This window comes from Paramisgurnus dabryanus, chromosome 15, assembly GCF_030506205.2.
Source record: "Paramisgurnus dabryanus chromosome 15, PD_genome_1.1, whole genome shotgun sequence".
Lineage (NCBI taxonomy): Eukaryota > Metazoa > Chordata > Actinopteri > Cypriniformes > Cobitidae > Paramisgurnus > Paramisgurnus dabryanus.
The window spans coordinates 31,421,226-31,436,836 of record NC_133351.1 but is presented as its reverse complement, the minus strand read 5'-3'; the positions used below and the strand labels follow the sequence as shown (position 1 = coordinate 31,436,836).

Sequence of the window (15,611 nt, the reverse complement as noted above, 5' to 3'; positions counted from 1 at the left end):
GCAACATTAAAGTTGTCCTAGCCCTTTTACAAATACGTTGGTTACAAAATTTTAGGTTCTGTATGTACACGATGTTAGCTAATATCAATAAACATCATTTAACAACGTGCACCTTTTTATGATCCTGGTCTTTTCATGTCATTACAGTACTTATCAAGGCTATAATCTTATCTCCATCTCTTAACGGAGATGAAGTCTAAACATTTCAACCACATATTTCTCTTATCAATGTTTTCCAGGATGTAGGGTTAGAAAAATTGAACTGTTTTCATGCTAACCCCAATCAGTGCATACAATTCTTGAATTGTCTGAAGCAATTGTGGTAATTCTGAATTATGCATACTAGCCAATTGTACGGATTGTCCCATTTATTTTCCACTTGGTGTTCGTTTGCTTTAATCTTTAGCAATGCTAGTGCATGTTAGTCTTTGCAATATAAGCCACTGTGCTAATCAGTCATGGGCAAATCCTGGCATCGGGAAAAACCTAAAATTGCTTCCAAAAGGCAGCATATGACACGCTAAAAGGACCAGCTCATGGTTTAACCTGGCAATGCCAGTTTTATGTAGGCTGCTTAGCGAGAAGTCACACTGGGAATCAGGGGAAATTATCTAAGAGTAATGAAAAAGGTAAAAAGCTGAACAACTAATGCCATTTTCTACAGCCCACAAAACTTTCAGGTAGGTTTTAGTAATGCTGCAAGTCAAAGTTTCATAACTTTCCAGGTCTGGCGGTACCACTTTTAGCATAGCTTAGCATACCATTAAATCTGATTAGACTGTTAGCAGACCGATGGAAAATTAAAAGTTGTGATTTTCTATGCAGATATGGCTAGGAACTATACTCTCATTCTGGTGTAATAATCAAGGACTTTGCTGATGTACCATAGCTGCAGCAGATGCAATGATATTACGCAAGCATCCGCAAATAGTCTCCAGCTTGGTAACTTTCAATAGCAGGGGACTATTTTCGGGAACTGCGTAATAAAAGTCCTTCATTATTATACGCCAGAATGAGAGTATAGATCCTAGCCATATCTGCATAGAAAATAGCAGCTTTTAATTTTCTGTCAGTCTTAGTACACGATGTAACTACAGAAGAGTCAAGTTTTAAATAGAAAATATTGAAACGCTTTGGTTATTTTTTAGCGCGATGCTAATAGTCTAATCAGATTCAATGGATTATGCTAAGCTATGCTAAAAGTGATAGCGCCAGACCCGGAGATCAGCTGAATGGATTCCAAAATGGTAAAAATCAAATGTTTAACTCTAGGGGAGCTGAACAATGAGCATATTTTCAAAAAAAGTGGAGTGTAACTTTAAAATCAGGGTTGAGCATGCTGTTCTAACAGTGGCTTATGCTGCCGGGATTAAAAAAGCAGAATTAAGACTAGGATTAAAGGCTAAAATTGCAGCATGCTGACTGCCACAGGATATCCTCTGCAGGTCTACTTACTCCATCCTGTTGCGATGGCCACAACAACATAAACAACATTCAGAAGAGAGTGAAAAAAGTCAGAGACATGCAATGAAGAAATAAAACCAAAAATGTCTGAAAGGAGAATAAGGAGGACACATTATGAGGCTGCATTTGAAGGAGCTTTTGAAATGAGACGGCCTTAGTTGCACCACTGTGACTCATTCGGCCATGAGATGCAGCCTTCGGAGGATGCAGCCTCTGAATTGGGATGCATTTTATGTGCTTAGATTTGGACAATTTTAATGTATTAAAAGGACTGTTACAGTCTTATTGGTAGCCGGAAGTATAATGAAATTTGCTAAGATATTTAATAAATGAAATGGTAAGATTAAAACAGCTCTGTGGAAACTGACAGAAATTTAGTGTGTTTTGTATTATGATAAACACTTATGAGAAGTTGAAATGAGTATGATGATGACAATAAATGATGGTATAGTGATATAACTGTTTAAGACATAAGCAACACATACACAGATTAGTTTTATACAAAACGTGCATGAGAAATGACAGCTGCTTGTGCAAAGGTTTTCGAGTTGAACGCAATTTGTGTGCACAAAAGTACTCTGTACTTTGAGTATATAAAGCCCTATGTGCATGGGATTAGTATTACCTGGTGACTTCTAGTATATTAATAATTGCAGAGGTTGCCTGTGATCTTAATCCTGTGTGAATCTGCATCTCTGTGATTTGGTGGGGTCGTATATCCTTTTTCAAGGGTTTTGTAACCAGTGCGCTTTTATCTATCTTATCTCTTCAGCTAAATAGCCAAACACATATATAAAACACATTCCTCTGCTTTTTACGGCTTTCCTTGCGCAACTTTAGGTACTTGTTATATATTTCTACTTAACAAGTCCTAATTTCTTGTGCCATTATTTATATTTAGCTGAATAATGGAAAGACGCCTTTGTTTTTTATTTGAAAGAAAACAAGTACATGAAGAGATTAGTGCATGTGTTGCTAAATGCAGCATTTGGGGAAATAGTTTAATGCTCAAACACATTTGTAATTTTCTCTCACCTCAAAGATTTCAAAACCGTAAATATCCAGAACTCCCATGACTTTCTTCCGGACTTTAGTTTGAGCCTGATAAGAACAGATCAACATTAGTTATTCATGATTAAAGTTCTTGGGTCAGATACATACTCTACACCAGTGGTTCCCAAACTTTTTGAGCGTGTGGCCCCCCTTGTGTGCGGTGCATTCCTTCCCGGCCCCCCAAAGAAAATTTGTTCTTTATTCTAAAACTCAACATTTTAATAAAAAAAAAACATTAAATGATACAAAAAAGTAGTGTTTTTGGTTAGTAGCCTTATTTTTTTAGGTTTAATTACACAGAATTCATGATAAATTAATGTATTTCATAAAATGTCATAAAACTGGGGCTCCCCTGGCCCCATCTCGCGGCCCCCAGTTTGAAAACTGCTCTACACAAGTAGTGAGTTTAGCTGTGCATATTTACAAGTCTACTTTTTTTTACAAGTCTACAAGTTTACTTTTGCAGTAACAAACCTTAGAAACCAAAGGGGCAAGTTACCTTCAGACTCTCTGTGCCATTAAACCTGATGGGCCATTATACGTCATAAAATGTTAGATTGTCTACTACAGCCGTGGCCGTAGATAAGAGTAAAAGTGCACATGTGTAGTGTATGTTTCAGAGCAAAAGTTAACAAGATAATTTAGATGATGATGATGTCTAGTAAAACTTTACTGCAACATACCTTGATGCTTTCATTGATGCGGTTCACCAGCCAACTGAACAATCGGCTGTAGAGGTTTTTGGCAAGAGCATCACGGGCATAATAGGCCTAAATTGGAAAAAAAACACTTTTATATTTAAAGGAGTCTTAAATTATATTAGATTCAAAATTATTGATATATCTCCGTTCACAAATAAGCTTTGCAACACCTGTTTTGGTAAAGATACAGTCTCATATTTGTTTTGGCATGCTCGCCATCAAATTTTTTGACACAGTATATAAGAATGGAGGTGTTCTTAAAAATCCTTTTTTTTTGGAAAATAAAAACTGAGTTATGAATATAAACATGGCTGTGCTAAAAGTTTGATACTGTAAATTTGCTATGGAAACATTTCAGACTGTCCTCTATTTTTGTACCAAATTAATTTTCTAACTTTACTATTTACCGTTTTATATGGGCTGCTGGCCTGTACTTCAGTGCTCAGGCCCTAATGATAAATTATATCAGATGATAATATTGAAATAAGGTAATTATATCCAGTAAATGGAAAAGTATGCAAAAATGACATACTTTAGCAATATATGGCAACGTTTTGGAAAACACAGCTCTTTTATCTTGACAAACTTTTTTTCTCGATGTTTTGTTATACATGGCCAAACGACGACATACTTTGTTCCTGAAATAAACAACTACTTGTATGAATACTTGTCAGAAGCTACATGGTCCTACAGTATATTCATGGTTCATGTCTTTTCCAAGCCATCTGGGTGCTCACTTATAAAATGTTAAAACAATCATATTTCCTTTTAAAAGATCATAGTATGATTTGATTCATTGAGACATTAACACTTTAAATGAAGGCTTATATGAAGGGCAAGAGGTGTAGGTGCTGACCTGGGCCACATTGAGTGTGGTGGACACTTTTTCCATCTTGGCTTCTACTGTACGGAAACTGAATGCTCTCTCCAGCACGGACTGTTCGAGGCCCAGCAGCTCACACATTTCCTTCAAGTCTGAGACAAGAAACGCAGCAGATTAAATTTTATAGATTACGGACAGACAGGACATACAGGAAAAACAATACTGGTGTGCACCTTGAGACAAAACAATGGCACTGCTTTATGTAAAATATGATATGATGAGAAGGCAGTTGAAACATTTTATATGCAGGGTTAGGGTTGAGAAATTTTTTTAATGGTTGATGAAGAGCCTGCATGCTCGAAACGTAACCTTGATGCCATGCACTAGTTTTAAATAATAAATATTTTTGATACTTTTGGAGCTTTGTATTGTTATACTATTACGTCTTTTTGTCGAGCACCCAATTTAGCCTGCTTATTGTAAATTTTTAAGTGCCTTTTTGCTGAGAAAAATTAGTTTTTAATAAGTATAAACACTCAATATGTTTGCTCATTAATAATGTTTCATTGTGGTCCTTAGAAAATGCATGTAAAATAATTAAAGAGGAACTGGAAGTTTTAAAAATGATAGCTTGTTACATAGTACCAAATTTCTAAACCTTTAAACTAAAATCTAAAACCTCCTCCAACTACCTCTTATGCAAGCAAACATTTATCCTGCTTTGGGTTACAAAAAACTGGCAAACATTTATACATGATAATGCTAGAGATCTGTGTATTACTCAGATAAATTATCTATGTAGCAGTCAGTGACCATTTATATCCAATCATTGTTCTAATCAATAGCTGTTAACATATCAATAGATGGCAGCAGTGCTCAATCTGAATGATCATTTGTAGTCGCTGTTATATACAGACCACAGAAGTTACATATTTTACATGTTAAAACATTATCATACATGCTAAAAATAATCAGTGCAGACTAGGTCGTAAAAGCCATTTGGACAGTTAGTGTTTTCTGACCAAACAAAGCACTCACCATTCTTATCCTTGACACGACTTTCATCAAAGCCATTGACGCGAGACTCTGGTTTAAACTCAATGTTTCCTAGCTTGAGGACAGCAGCAACCAGCTCCAGCACTGACTGAACTTCATCCTCCATGAAGCCCACAATCTGCATGGCATTCTGGAAGATTATGGAGATGGAAATTAAATTAGGGTGCTCATAAACAAGCTAGAGCAACACCATGATAGGCATTACCATCACAAAGCATTATATTTGTTTAAGAATTGTTCAGTTGTGATTTGTGCATTATATATATCTCTATATCTATATCTATATATATATCTCTATATCTATATCTATATATATATATATATATATATATATATATATATATATATATATCTATATATATATATATATCTATATATATATATATATATATATATATATCTATATACATATATATATATACATCTATATACATATATATATCTATATACATATATCTATATATATATATCTATATATATATCTCTATCTCTATCTCTATCTCTATCTCTATCTCTATCTCTATCTCTATCTCTATCTCTATCTCTATCTCTATCTCTATCTCTATCTCTATCTATCTATCTATATATATATCTATATATATAGATATATATATATATATATGCACAAATGCATGCATGCACACAAAATGTGACATTTAAGAGGTCGTTTAAGAGGTGTGCTACAAAAACATTTTGGGCTTTATTTTCTTTAAGCAATTGAACTTATTTTTTTATTGTGGAGTGAAAGTTTCATCCAAGAAGTAATAATTTACTTAGTGGTAAAAGATAACGGGTGTTAAAATTTATACCGTAAATTACAGGTCATTTTAACTGTCATGATAAATGTCACTGATAATGTACATATGTTGCAATATCATTGGGCAAAAGGGCAGACATAACAATGCTAGACCAAATGTGATAACAAATAAAGCAAATTACAATTTTTTATTGTCATTATCAAGCACTGTCAAGGTATTTATTGTAATACCATATTGATGTTGGAATGACTGGTATGCGTCTTCATAAATGATTTCTAATACTAAATTATTCTCTGCTAAATGTTGTCAGGTCTAAACCTAACAGCAAGCACTATCCCTTATAAAGTGTTTTCTATGTCTCCTACACCAGGCCATTATTTATGCTTAATCTTACAAACGTGAAGTGTCTACACAGCTAAAAAGAGACGTTTCTAATTAGTTGTGACTCCCTAGACAGAAGGTTAAAAGACTCCCTGTTCTGATTTCAATGTGGAGCTAGCTTTAACCCTACTGTTTAGCCAAACTGCACTGTACTCTCTGATATTCAATTAAATTTTATTTATAAAGCGCTTTCATAATTGTTTAATTGTTTCAAAGCAGCTTTACATTAATAAAAGCAGGAAAAAAACAGGGGACAACAAAAGTAGGATAGTGCAGCGGCTAAGATTAAAATGTACTAGCGAGCGGAGTATAGAAGAGAGTTCTAAGTTAAGCCAATGTCAGCTAACTCCCTAGGGGTTGAAAAAACCCCTAGGAGAAAAAACACTTATCTTTTTTTTGGGGGGGGGGTCCTTTGGAGGAAAACACAGTGAGAGAGTGCCATGCTAATGGTCTAATCAGATTCAATGGATTGTGCTAAGCTAAGCTATGCTATGCTAAAATTGGTACCACCGGACCCGAAGAAGTGGAGTGTCCGTTTAAACACACACAGTTGAAAGTTCAGCTAAAAGTTACCTTATTTTCACATAGTGAAACACATAGCAAAAATACAAAAGAACAGTGGCACTTATGTCTGTTATCACATGTCAGCTGTGAGCATGTGGACTTCCACCTTCAATGGACATCCCTGTCTTGACGTACAGCTTTGAACAAAGCTCAGATTGCATAAATGACACAAGGCAAAGTGTACTGATATGATCAAACTCTACTCCAACTGAACAAGGGAAGATCTTATCAATTTAAGTAGGAAAGGCAAGGCACTTTGCTAACATCTATTAATCCTATAGGCCTTATAAATCTAAAATAATCCCAAACAGGCCTGGGTCAACACTTCACATGCTATATATGTCAGTACACAGCACACTTACTCTGACAGTTCTGAAACTTGCGGCATCATCCAGTCCATTAACTGTTGCTGAATCCAGACTTAGGTAGTTGTATTTGCTGAAGTCTCGGTCCAGCTTCAGGTTTTCTGGAAAAAGAAGAGTTTTTTTACACAACAGTAAGCATAATGTACTATAAGTAGTGATTTTTCTATAGCGGTCCAATCCCCTTCATCTTATAATGGTATCTGGTTTATCAAGGATTTGATTTATTCAATAAGGCCCAGTGGCCATCTGACTTCTTCTAATGAAGAAATCTTGTACTGTATATCCTAAAAAAACTGTATGTGCTCTCTTACTGAGTGTGTCCTCTGATGCCCCAGAAAGCAGCTGGTAAAAGATATGGAAATTCCTCTCTCCCCTGGGTTGCTTTACAACACGGGATTTCTCCAAAAGATCTGTGAAGGAAGAATATCAATGTACAGAACATGTTATGAGATCAATCAATTAAAGTGTAAAAGTTATGGAAAAACAAAAAAAATTCCCAAAGCATCAGTTTTGTAGTGATAATGTAAAAACCTTTTGAGACATATGTACAAGGGGTGTAACGATACATGTATTCAGGGCTTGACATTAACTTTTTTGCTCACCAGCCACAAAGTTACTAACCACACTCAGCATTTCCACTGGCCGCAATTTTGTTTTTGGAAAAATACATTTTATGTAATTACTTAGATACTGGTACTGAAAACAAGACAAAAATACTAACAATTATTCAATTAAGAAGGATTTTCTTGAGGAGCAAAATGACCTAAGAAAATAAGTCTAGCTTTTAGACAAAAAACAACATTTAAGTAAATTTGTGTTTGAAAAATCTGCCACTGATGTACGAAATGTAAATCAGATGAGCACAAATTTATTTAAATTGTTTATTTTTTGTCTAAAAACTAGACTTTTTTCTAAGGTCATTATGCTCATCAAGAAAATACATCTTGATTTAAGAATTTTTAGATATTTCTACTGAAAACAAGACAAAAATAATAAGTAATTAAGTCATTTTTTGCAGTGTAAACACTGCTCCAGATAGAGTAAAATCTTTGCGTGGCAGCTGCCTCGCTACCATCACACTCTTATGCGCCTGCCAGTCGACCTGTCACATGTACATGAATTTTACTGTCAACTTGTTTATGCAAATTGTATTTTATAAGTTTGATTATGGTTTGTGTTAAAAGTGATTTATTTAAGGCGCTAATTTCCTAACAAATGTCGAGAGGGCATGTTGGGTAAAAGTACAAAAGCACCGTATGATGCGTGAGCACGTATCGCTCTCCTTAAGGGTTTCATTTGCCATTGTACAAAACTGGACGCGAGCTCTTATCTGCACAGATCTCCATGAATTTCCCCTCGCTCTCGCTCAAAGAGTGTGCACACACCTTAAATATCTTTAATGCAGTTGCATATCTTTCCTCTTGCGCAAAGTGTGCGTGTGAACACTGTCCCGTGCGTTCGCAAATCCATTAGCGCTGGAGCTCTCCATGGTAAAAAACCTTGACTTTGGTGCAGGGAGTGCAGTTGTAGTTTTGTAGCTTTGCACAGTGCATTGTTTATTATTTCACATGGCTTTAAAGAAAACTACAATTAAAAATTATATTCAACCTGCCAAAGCGGCTGACTAGTGGGAGTGGCTGTCTTACCCCCACAGGTGAAATCTACCCGCATTTGTTGGCGGGTGTTAATGTCAAGCCCTGCATGTATTTGCACCGAACCGTCATGGTACGGACGTCATGGTTTGGTGCATGAGGGAGCGGCCACAGTAATGCAACACTGTTTGATAACTGCCAAAACAGTAAACAGAGCAAGAGGAAGATCAGCAAATGCCTTGACATGAGAACTTGAAAACAAAGCGCACTAGATAGTGAGCACGTGCCGATCCTGAACTCCTGGACCCCTCAAGGACAAGGGAGTATATACCTTGATGGCTAACTTTCCATGAACAAATTAAACACTTAAATCTTAAGTATTTATTGACATGATAATGAACATGAAGCCAATGTAGTAGGAAAAGAACTGCTGTGATGTGATGAGAAATGAGTAACAATCCTCTCGTCTCCCAAATCAGCTGGCCCTTCTCAGGATGGAGTCTCCATTTGCCAAGGCTAAAAAGAGTCATGAAAGCACATCAGCCGCACGATTGGAATATGAATGGCCTTCAAAGATCTGATCCACTGCTGACTCCAAAGGAGGAGCTGACGAGCAGGCTGTGAGCGCACCACGCCTCTTGACCAGCTCTAAGGTCACCCCGCCCGTAAAAAAGACATACCGGACCACGGTCTAAAACAGCACTAGTGCCCGATTCATTATTACAAGTTAAATGCCCAAATGCCATGCTCATCTCAGGATTCAGTCATGTAGCTAGTGCTGCAAAGGTCTCATGTACCCGAACGGCACCACCGCCGCCAAGGACGCCGTGTGCCTCAGGAGCTTCTGAAACCGTTTCAGGGGAACTACAGATTTTCGACTGAAGGTTTCTATGCATGCAAGCACTATAAGGCTATTTTTTCATTATGAATATTATCCGAAGTGTTAAGTAATATGACTGTACTGGCATTAACAAAGATATATAAATGTTGAAAAATAGTATTGTTAACAAATACAACCTTAGTGTAAAGTTTAATATAATAATAATAATGATGATAATAAATGTGTCACAGTGTCCATTTGTTTACATATTCTTCCTCGTGAAAACACGTGAGATAACCTTAGTAATATATTGTATTGTGTGCTGTACCATGATCTTGTAGATAAGATCTGAGATAAGAAAATATTTTAAGGTTTTCCTTATGTGCGTGTTGTAATCAGACAAGATTTTTGCAACACAAACCAGTCTACAGGTCTGAAAAGACGTCTGCAATTACATACTTGCACTGAGTACTGATCTATGGTTTCTGCTTACCATATTTAACATCAAAAGTGCTGTCGTGGTACAGTAGATGGCTCAATAGTTTTCAGGACAAACTTTTTTCCACAATAAAAAATCCCTCTAGAAATTTACGTGAAATCAGATTACTTTTAGACATCATGTCTTAGTTTGAAACTTTGGAGGAAAGCCTTCAGGCATAAAAAGACTGTAGTATTCTGTTATTGCATGTCTGTGGAGTTACAATGGATTCTCTTGTGCAAACTGCACAAAGCCATAATAGTTTAAACCAGATAATTTTGATAGCAGAGGAATAGCAGAGAGCATTGCTAAAAAAATAGTACCACTTTTCTCCCTCTCTCTCACATCCTGTGCGTTTAGCTGTATGTTTGTGCAGTCAAAATAATGGATAACTGGAAACACATGAAGGTTCGAGTGTCCTTAAGGGACGCATGTGTGTGTATGTGTGTGTGTGTACACAACTAAAAGGGGCCAAAACCTTGAATCTGTTTTCTGTCTTTAAGCGTCTAGGATTATATGACTACATACATCACTCACTACATAAAACATAATAAAGAGGTCATATTATGCATTTTTTACTTTAGTTTAAGTCACTTTAAGTTCATTGCGTGGTACAACTTGGTTCGGCACCACATGGCTCAGTTCACTTTATTTTGACAATTGTCTCTTATTACAGGCAGGTTTGTTGGAGTAGGATGAAACTAAATTGTGTAGGACTATGGGAGGCTCAGCTGACACCCAAACAGGGACCTTTTTGCCGTGAGGCAAAAGTGCTACCCACGGAGAAACTCCTATAAAGTATTTTAAAGTACCCGATGCTCCTGCCCAAGCTGTGTAGCTGACGTCATCAGAGTAGGACTGCCACAAGAGGGCGGAAGTACATTTTCAGATTTTGATTAGAGATTATGAGGGCACACAAAGTAAAAAAAAAAAAGACCCACAAAGATAAATTGTTTATGATTTATACTGCAATATTTCATAAAAAATACAAAAATGTAATCCCTGAAAACACACATATTGATTAAACATATACCTTGTAATGGACTGTATGTTACTTTGGATAAAAGCGTCTGCCAAATGATGTTTGTAAAAATTGTATTGTATATATTTATAAGAGGCCTTTGTCGACATTACATAAAGTAACAGAAGTCTTCTATAAAATAACTTATTAGACACAGTTGCTACAAACTGAAATTAACATTTCATCGTTAACAAAAGCTGTGTCCCAATTCAAGGGCTGCGACGTTCTAAGGACGTTAAGGACTCGGTCATTAAAGGTGGCAGCCTCCGAAGTCAACAAAGAGAACTGAAATGAGACTGTCTAGCCTTCGGAGGATCCATCATTTGTGTCACCTCACGCCTGTCAGCAGGACACAGCGAAAATGTTTCTGACTTATTAAAATAAATATGGAACCGGAAAATATTAATTTATTTTTGAAAATATGACTCGTTGATGTAGATCAAACTAACCAACAGTATATCAAATTAACCAATGGTAGACATACACACAACATACACAGAATAATATAAATACAAAACATAACTTTTAATACGCAAGGACTTTTTTTCTGCTATATACACACTCACCCCTCGCTTCTGAAATGCATAGAGAAGCTACGGTCAGAAAACCAGAGAGGTGATAAGAGAACAAAATAAAGGTAGGATGAAACAGGGTTTTTTGTTGTTGTTTGAAAGCAAATGGTCTGTTCTTTCATTTGATATTTTATGTTTATTTAAAGAAGATAATTTTTCTGTAAGGCTTTAAACTAAAACTGGGTGGCAACTTGAAAAAAAAAAAAAACGCTGACAGGGAAAGAGTTCAGCATGCTTCCAAGCTTATTTGATCATCACTTGATCGATATAAATGTTAATGTATAAATTATTTGAATGTTGATTTATAAAATAAACACCACAGTCTTAAATCATATTTTCATTGTGTCTTTGCTGCGTCTGTGATGGTTGGGAACTGCGCTCTGTTTCAGTCACACTTGATTCTGAGGAACTACTTTGTTTAGCGGAAGAGTAATATTTGTACTAATATAATTACAGCTTATTTGTGTTTTATTTTATAAAATCCCTCTAACGTTATGCATATGAAGTAACCGTTTTATAAACGCAATAACCCCCGCGAAGCAGTGGGGTTACAGTGCATTGTATAACAGCTAAGGGGGTTTTAGGCACTCCGCTTCGTGCCTAACAATGCCCCTTAGCTGTTATAAAATGCACTGTAACCCACTGCTTCTTGGGGCTAAGTGCTTTAATATAACCCCCTGATAATATAGTTTTGAATATTATTTTGCATTTCTGTCAAGAGATTCTTCTAAAATTTACACACTGCACCTTTAATAAAGGTTACAGTATTAAGCAGTTACAGGCGCACAATGAATCTTGGGATAGCCTAGGCTTCGCCCTTCTGTGACATAATCAAGTCTTAGAATATGTCCTTAGAAGGTTGCAACCTTCGAATTGGGACAAAGCTAAAGATACAGTTCTACCAGAGGCCACCAAAGGGAACAAAATTATGATTTTTTTTCGATTACGTTACTATTATCAGATTTACAAACAGATTAGAAGTTATTTTAATAAAGCATTATGCATACACTACACTCTAAAAAACAAACGGTGCTATATAGCACCAAAACAGTTGCTTTGGATCGTAACGATAGAAGAACCATTTTTAGTGCCATATAGCACCGGTGAAGCACCAGTGAAGCACCAGTGAAGCACCTGTGTAGAACCATATAGTGCTATGTAGAACCATATGTGGTGCTATAGTGGTGCTATATGGCCCCTATATGGTTCTACACTGGTGCTTCACTGGTGCTTCACCGGTGCTATATGGCACTAAAATGGTTCTTCTATCGTTACGATCCAAAGCAACTGTTTTGGTGCTATATAGCACCGTTTGTTTTTTTAGAGTGTATAATACATTAAGAACACCCTTCTAATGCATCAAAATTGCAGACATTATAAAAATTTAACCAAAAGTTCTGTCAATGGTGCTCATTCCAAACCCATACGCTACTCATGCAATGCTAAGAGAAAACGTTCAATATGTGCTACACATAGCACTATGTGCTACGACCGTACCTTTATGTTTTAATAAACATCTGTCAGTCTCCTATCTTTTGACTTCCCCATTGATGAATTAGTCTTATTATAATTTCACTATCATTAGACTGAAAAAAACCTGCACAGACCTTCTTTAAAGTGTGTCCTTTAAAATAGCATATGGATGTGGAACATGGGGGTAATTTTGGGTGAACATTTCTTTGAAGCTTTTTTGTGCCTGTTATTATACTTACAATTACTGATGACTCCACCAAGAGGGTCCCCCTTGAAGTCAAATTCGATATCCATGTACTTCCCCTACAAAAAAAGAGAAAAACTAGTTAGCACATCCTTTAAAGTGGACATGAAGCAGTCAGCCATGTTTATATATTTAAAGGGGTGGTAAACCGGTTGCTTTTGAAGGTTTATGGTGTGCACTCTAATACATGATCATGCTTTGTTAAAAAAAAATATATAAATTTTTTTTTTTTGACAAATTTAACCTTTATTCTACACTACTGTTTCTATTCTGCTAAAAAGGCCAGTTGAGTTCCTGGTTTTATAAAGGGAATATTACTAAATAGGATCAAACAGAACCTGTACAAGCACAGATCTTACAGGACATTTCAGAATGGTTTGTTTTTGGTTTGAAGTTATCTTATTTTTTTTTAAACGCTTTTAGATTATTCGTAGGTATTATATGATTAGAGACCATGGATCTACAGTAAAGAGTACCGAGTGTAGCCAAATATCTGTCACCAGAACTATGAGCTCATTAAGAAAATGAACCATGGCTTTACTATAGTGGCCAAACAAAACACATTGCAATGCTTAACGTTGCTGTAGCTATAGGAGCATGTGAGTAAACACTACATAAAAGCTCTAATCAAAGAATAATTTACACTGATCACACAAACACCAACATTTGAAGTTAGCTGGTGGGTTAAAACGAAGTTTGCAAGTGTTTGAAACAGTTTGTCAGATAACTAACTGGCTAGAGGAGCCAAACAGCATTGTCCTTTGTTTACATCCCAACATGGCCTCACCCACTTTGTGTTTTCCTGGGAGCAGGGTTTGTGTAAATATTGGGGTTTGTGATATCACTAATCCAGGAAGAAGCTCACTGTAGTAGAGCCTGACTGATTAATCGGTTTGCAGATTTTATCGGCCGATATAAGCCGGTCGCTTATATGTTGGGATCGACGTATATGCTGCCAATTTGCCACCGATATGAACTTTTTTTTAACATAATGCAGATAAGTGCTTGTACATGGTGTAATTACTTAGTCTGTCCAGCACAGCACCAGACAACTTTTATGTCAAACGAGGGCTGTGTCTGAAATCTCCAAGGCGGAAGGTATCAAGGCATGTCCAAATCCAATGTTTGCTTTACTTCGTGATTCCTGTGATACCTTCATCGTCTTGTCCCATAATTTTATGGGCGTGGGCGAGGAATTTGATTGGTCGAGCCTGGTCGAGTTAGGAAAAATGAAATGCCGGCCAAGAATACAGGTGAATCACAAATTTTGTGTAAATAAAGTTATATTTTTACTATATACACCTTTTCAAATATGGGTTATTACAAAGGCGCTCTTTGTTTATATTACAGAATTCCATTTCATTGTTTATATTACAGCCTACGAAGTCATCATTTCTCCGAAGTCATTCCCTTATGAAGCAGTGAGGCAACAAGTCAGGTGCCAAAGGTTTCGGACGCAGCTGAGGTCTCTTGTTTTAGGCAGTCCAGCGTTGTCTTTACAGTAAGATATGTATTTCACAAACTAGTTAGCTGTTTTTGCCTCGGAAAATCGACTGTCATGTTGTTTTTGTTAGTTCGTTATTACAGTTACCTACGCAAAATGATATGGAACTGTAATGCGGTCAAGAGAGCTGCCTGGAACTACGTTCGTTGTGTGTTTCCCAGAAAATGATTGCACACCTCAGAATGTTCATCAGCCAATCAGATTCAAGCATTCAACAAACCCATAGTATAATGTAATATAATACACACACAAAGAATATCGGCAAATAGATCAGAATCTACCTTTTTTACTCCCTTATATCGGCATTGCTCCCCAAAAAACATATATCTGTCGGGCTCTACACTGTAGTCTATTCAGCCTTTCATTTGTTTTTGAGAAGCAATTGTTGTTTAAGAAAATATCTCTATTTGCATTGAACGTTGAGCGTTGCAACTTTGCAGATATAAAAATCTAAAAATGTATAGTCATACAGCAACATTACACACTAACTGAAGTTAAAAAAGTATTATCATAATTAAGGACCCCATTAAATAAATGGATTTCACTCTTATAAAGATGATACATTACAAATGTAACCATTTAAAAGAACAAAGGATGTTTTGATATAATTTTGTAGAAAGGGCACCATCTTACAATACAGTTTGTAAGCAGAAGAAAGACAGTAAAGACAGAGCTGTTCAGACAGAGATCATCTTCAATCACCTTTGTTGTCGTTTAAAGAAATAGCTGTATGTGTGCATTT

The 15,611-nt window shown here is 36.2% G+C and overlaps 1 protein-coding gene and 1 long non-coding RNA gene across 6 annotated transcripts in view; one reads left to right on the top strand and one right to left on the bottom strand.

Annotated features, from left to right (window-relative positions):
• Positions 1-15,611, top strand: part of LOC135782653 (uncharacterized) — a 237,809-nt gene that overhangs the window by 71,194 nt on the left and 151,004 nt on the right. The gene's annotated exons all lie outside the window — the stretch shown is intronic.
• Positions 1-15,611, bottom strand: part of myo1b (myosin IB) — a 114,240-nt gene that overhangs the window by 40,831 nt on the left and 57,798 nt on the right. For all 5 annotated transcript variants that reach the window (XM_065293074.2, XM_065293075.2, XM_065293076.2 and 2 more), the window contains exons 7-13: positions 13,361-13,424; positions 7,477-7,575; positions 7,163-7,266; positions 5,080-5,227; positions 4,075-4,193; positions 3,201-3,287; positions 2,500-2,565 (exon numbers count right to left, since the gene is read on the bottom strand). In XM_065293074.2, the coding sequence (XP_065149146.1) occupies positions 2,500-2,565; positions 3,201-3,287; positions 4,075-4,193; positions 5,080-5,227; positions 7,163-7,266; positions 7,477-7,575; positions 13,361-13,424 (687 nt within the window). The remainder of the gene's footprint in view (positions 1-2,499; positions 2,566-3,200; positions 3,288-4,074; positions 4,194-5,079; positions 5,228-7,162; positions 7,267-7,476; positions 7,576-13,360; positions 13,425-15,611) is intronic.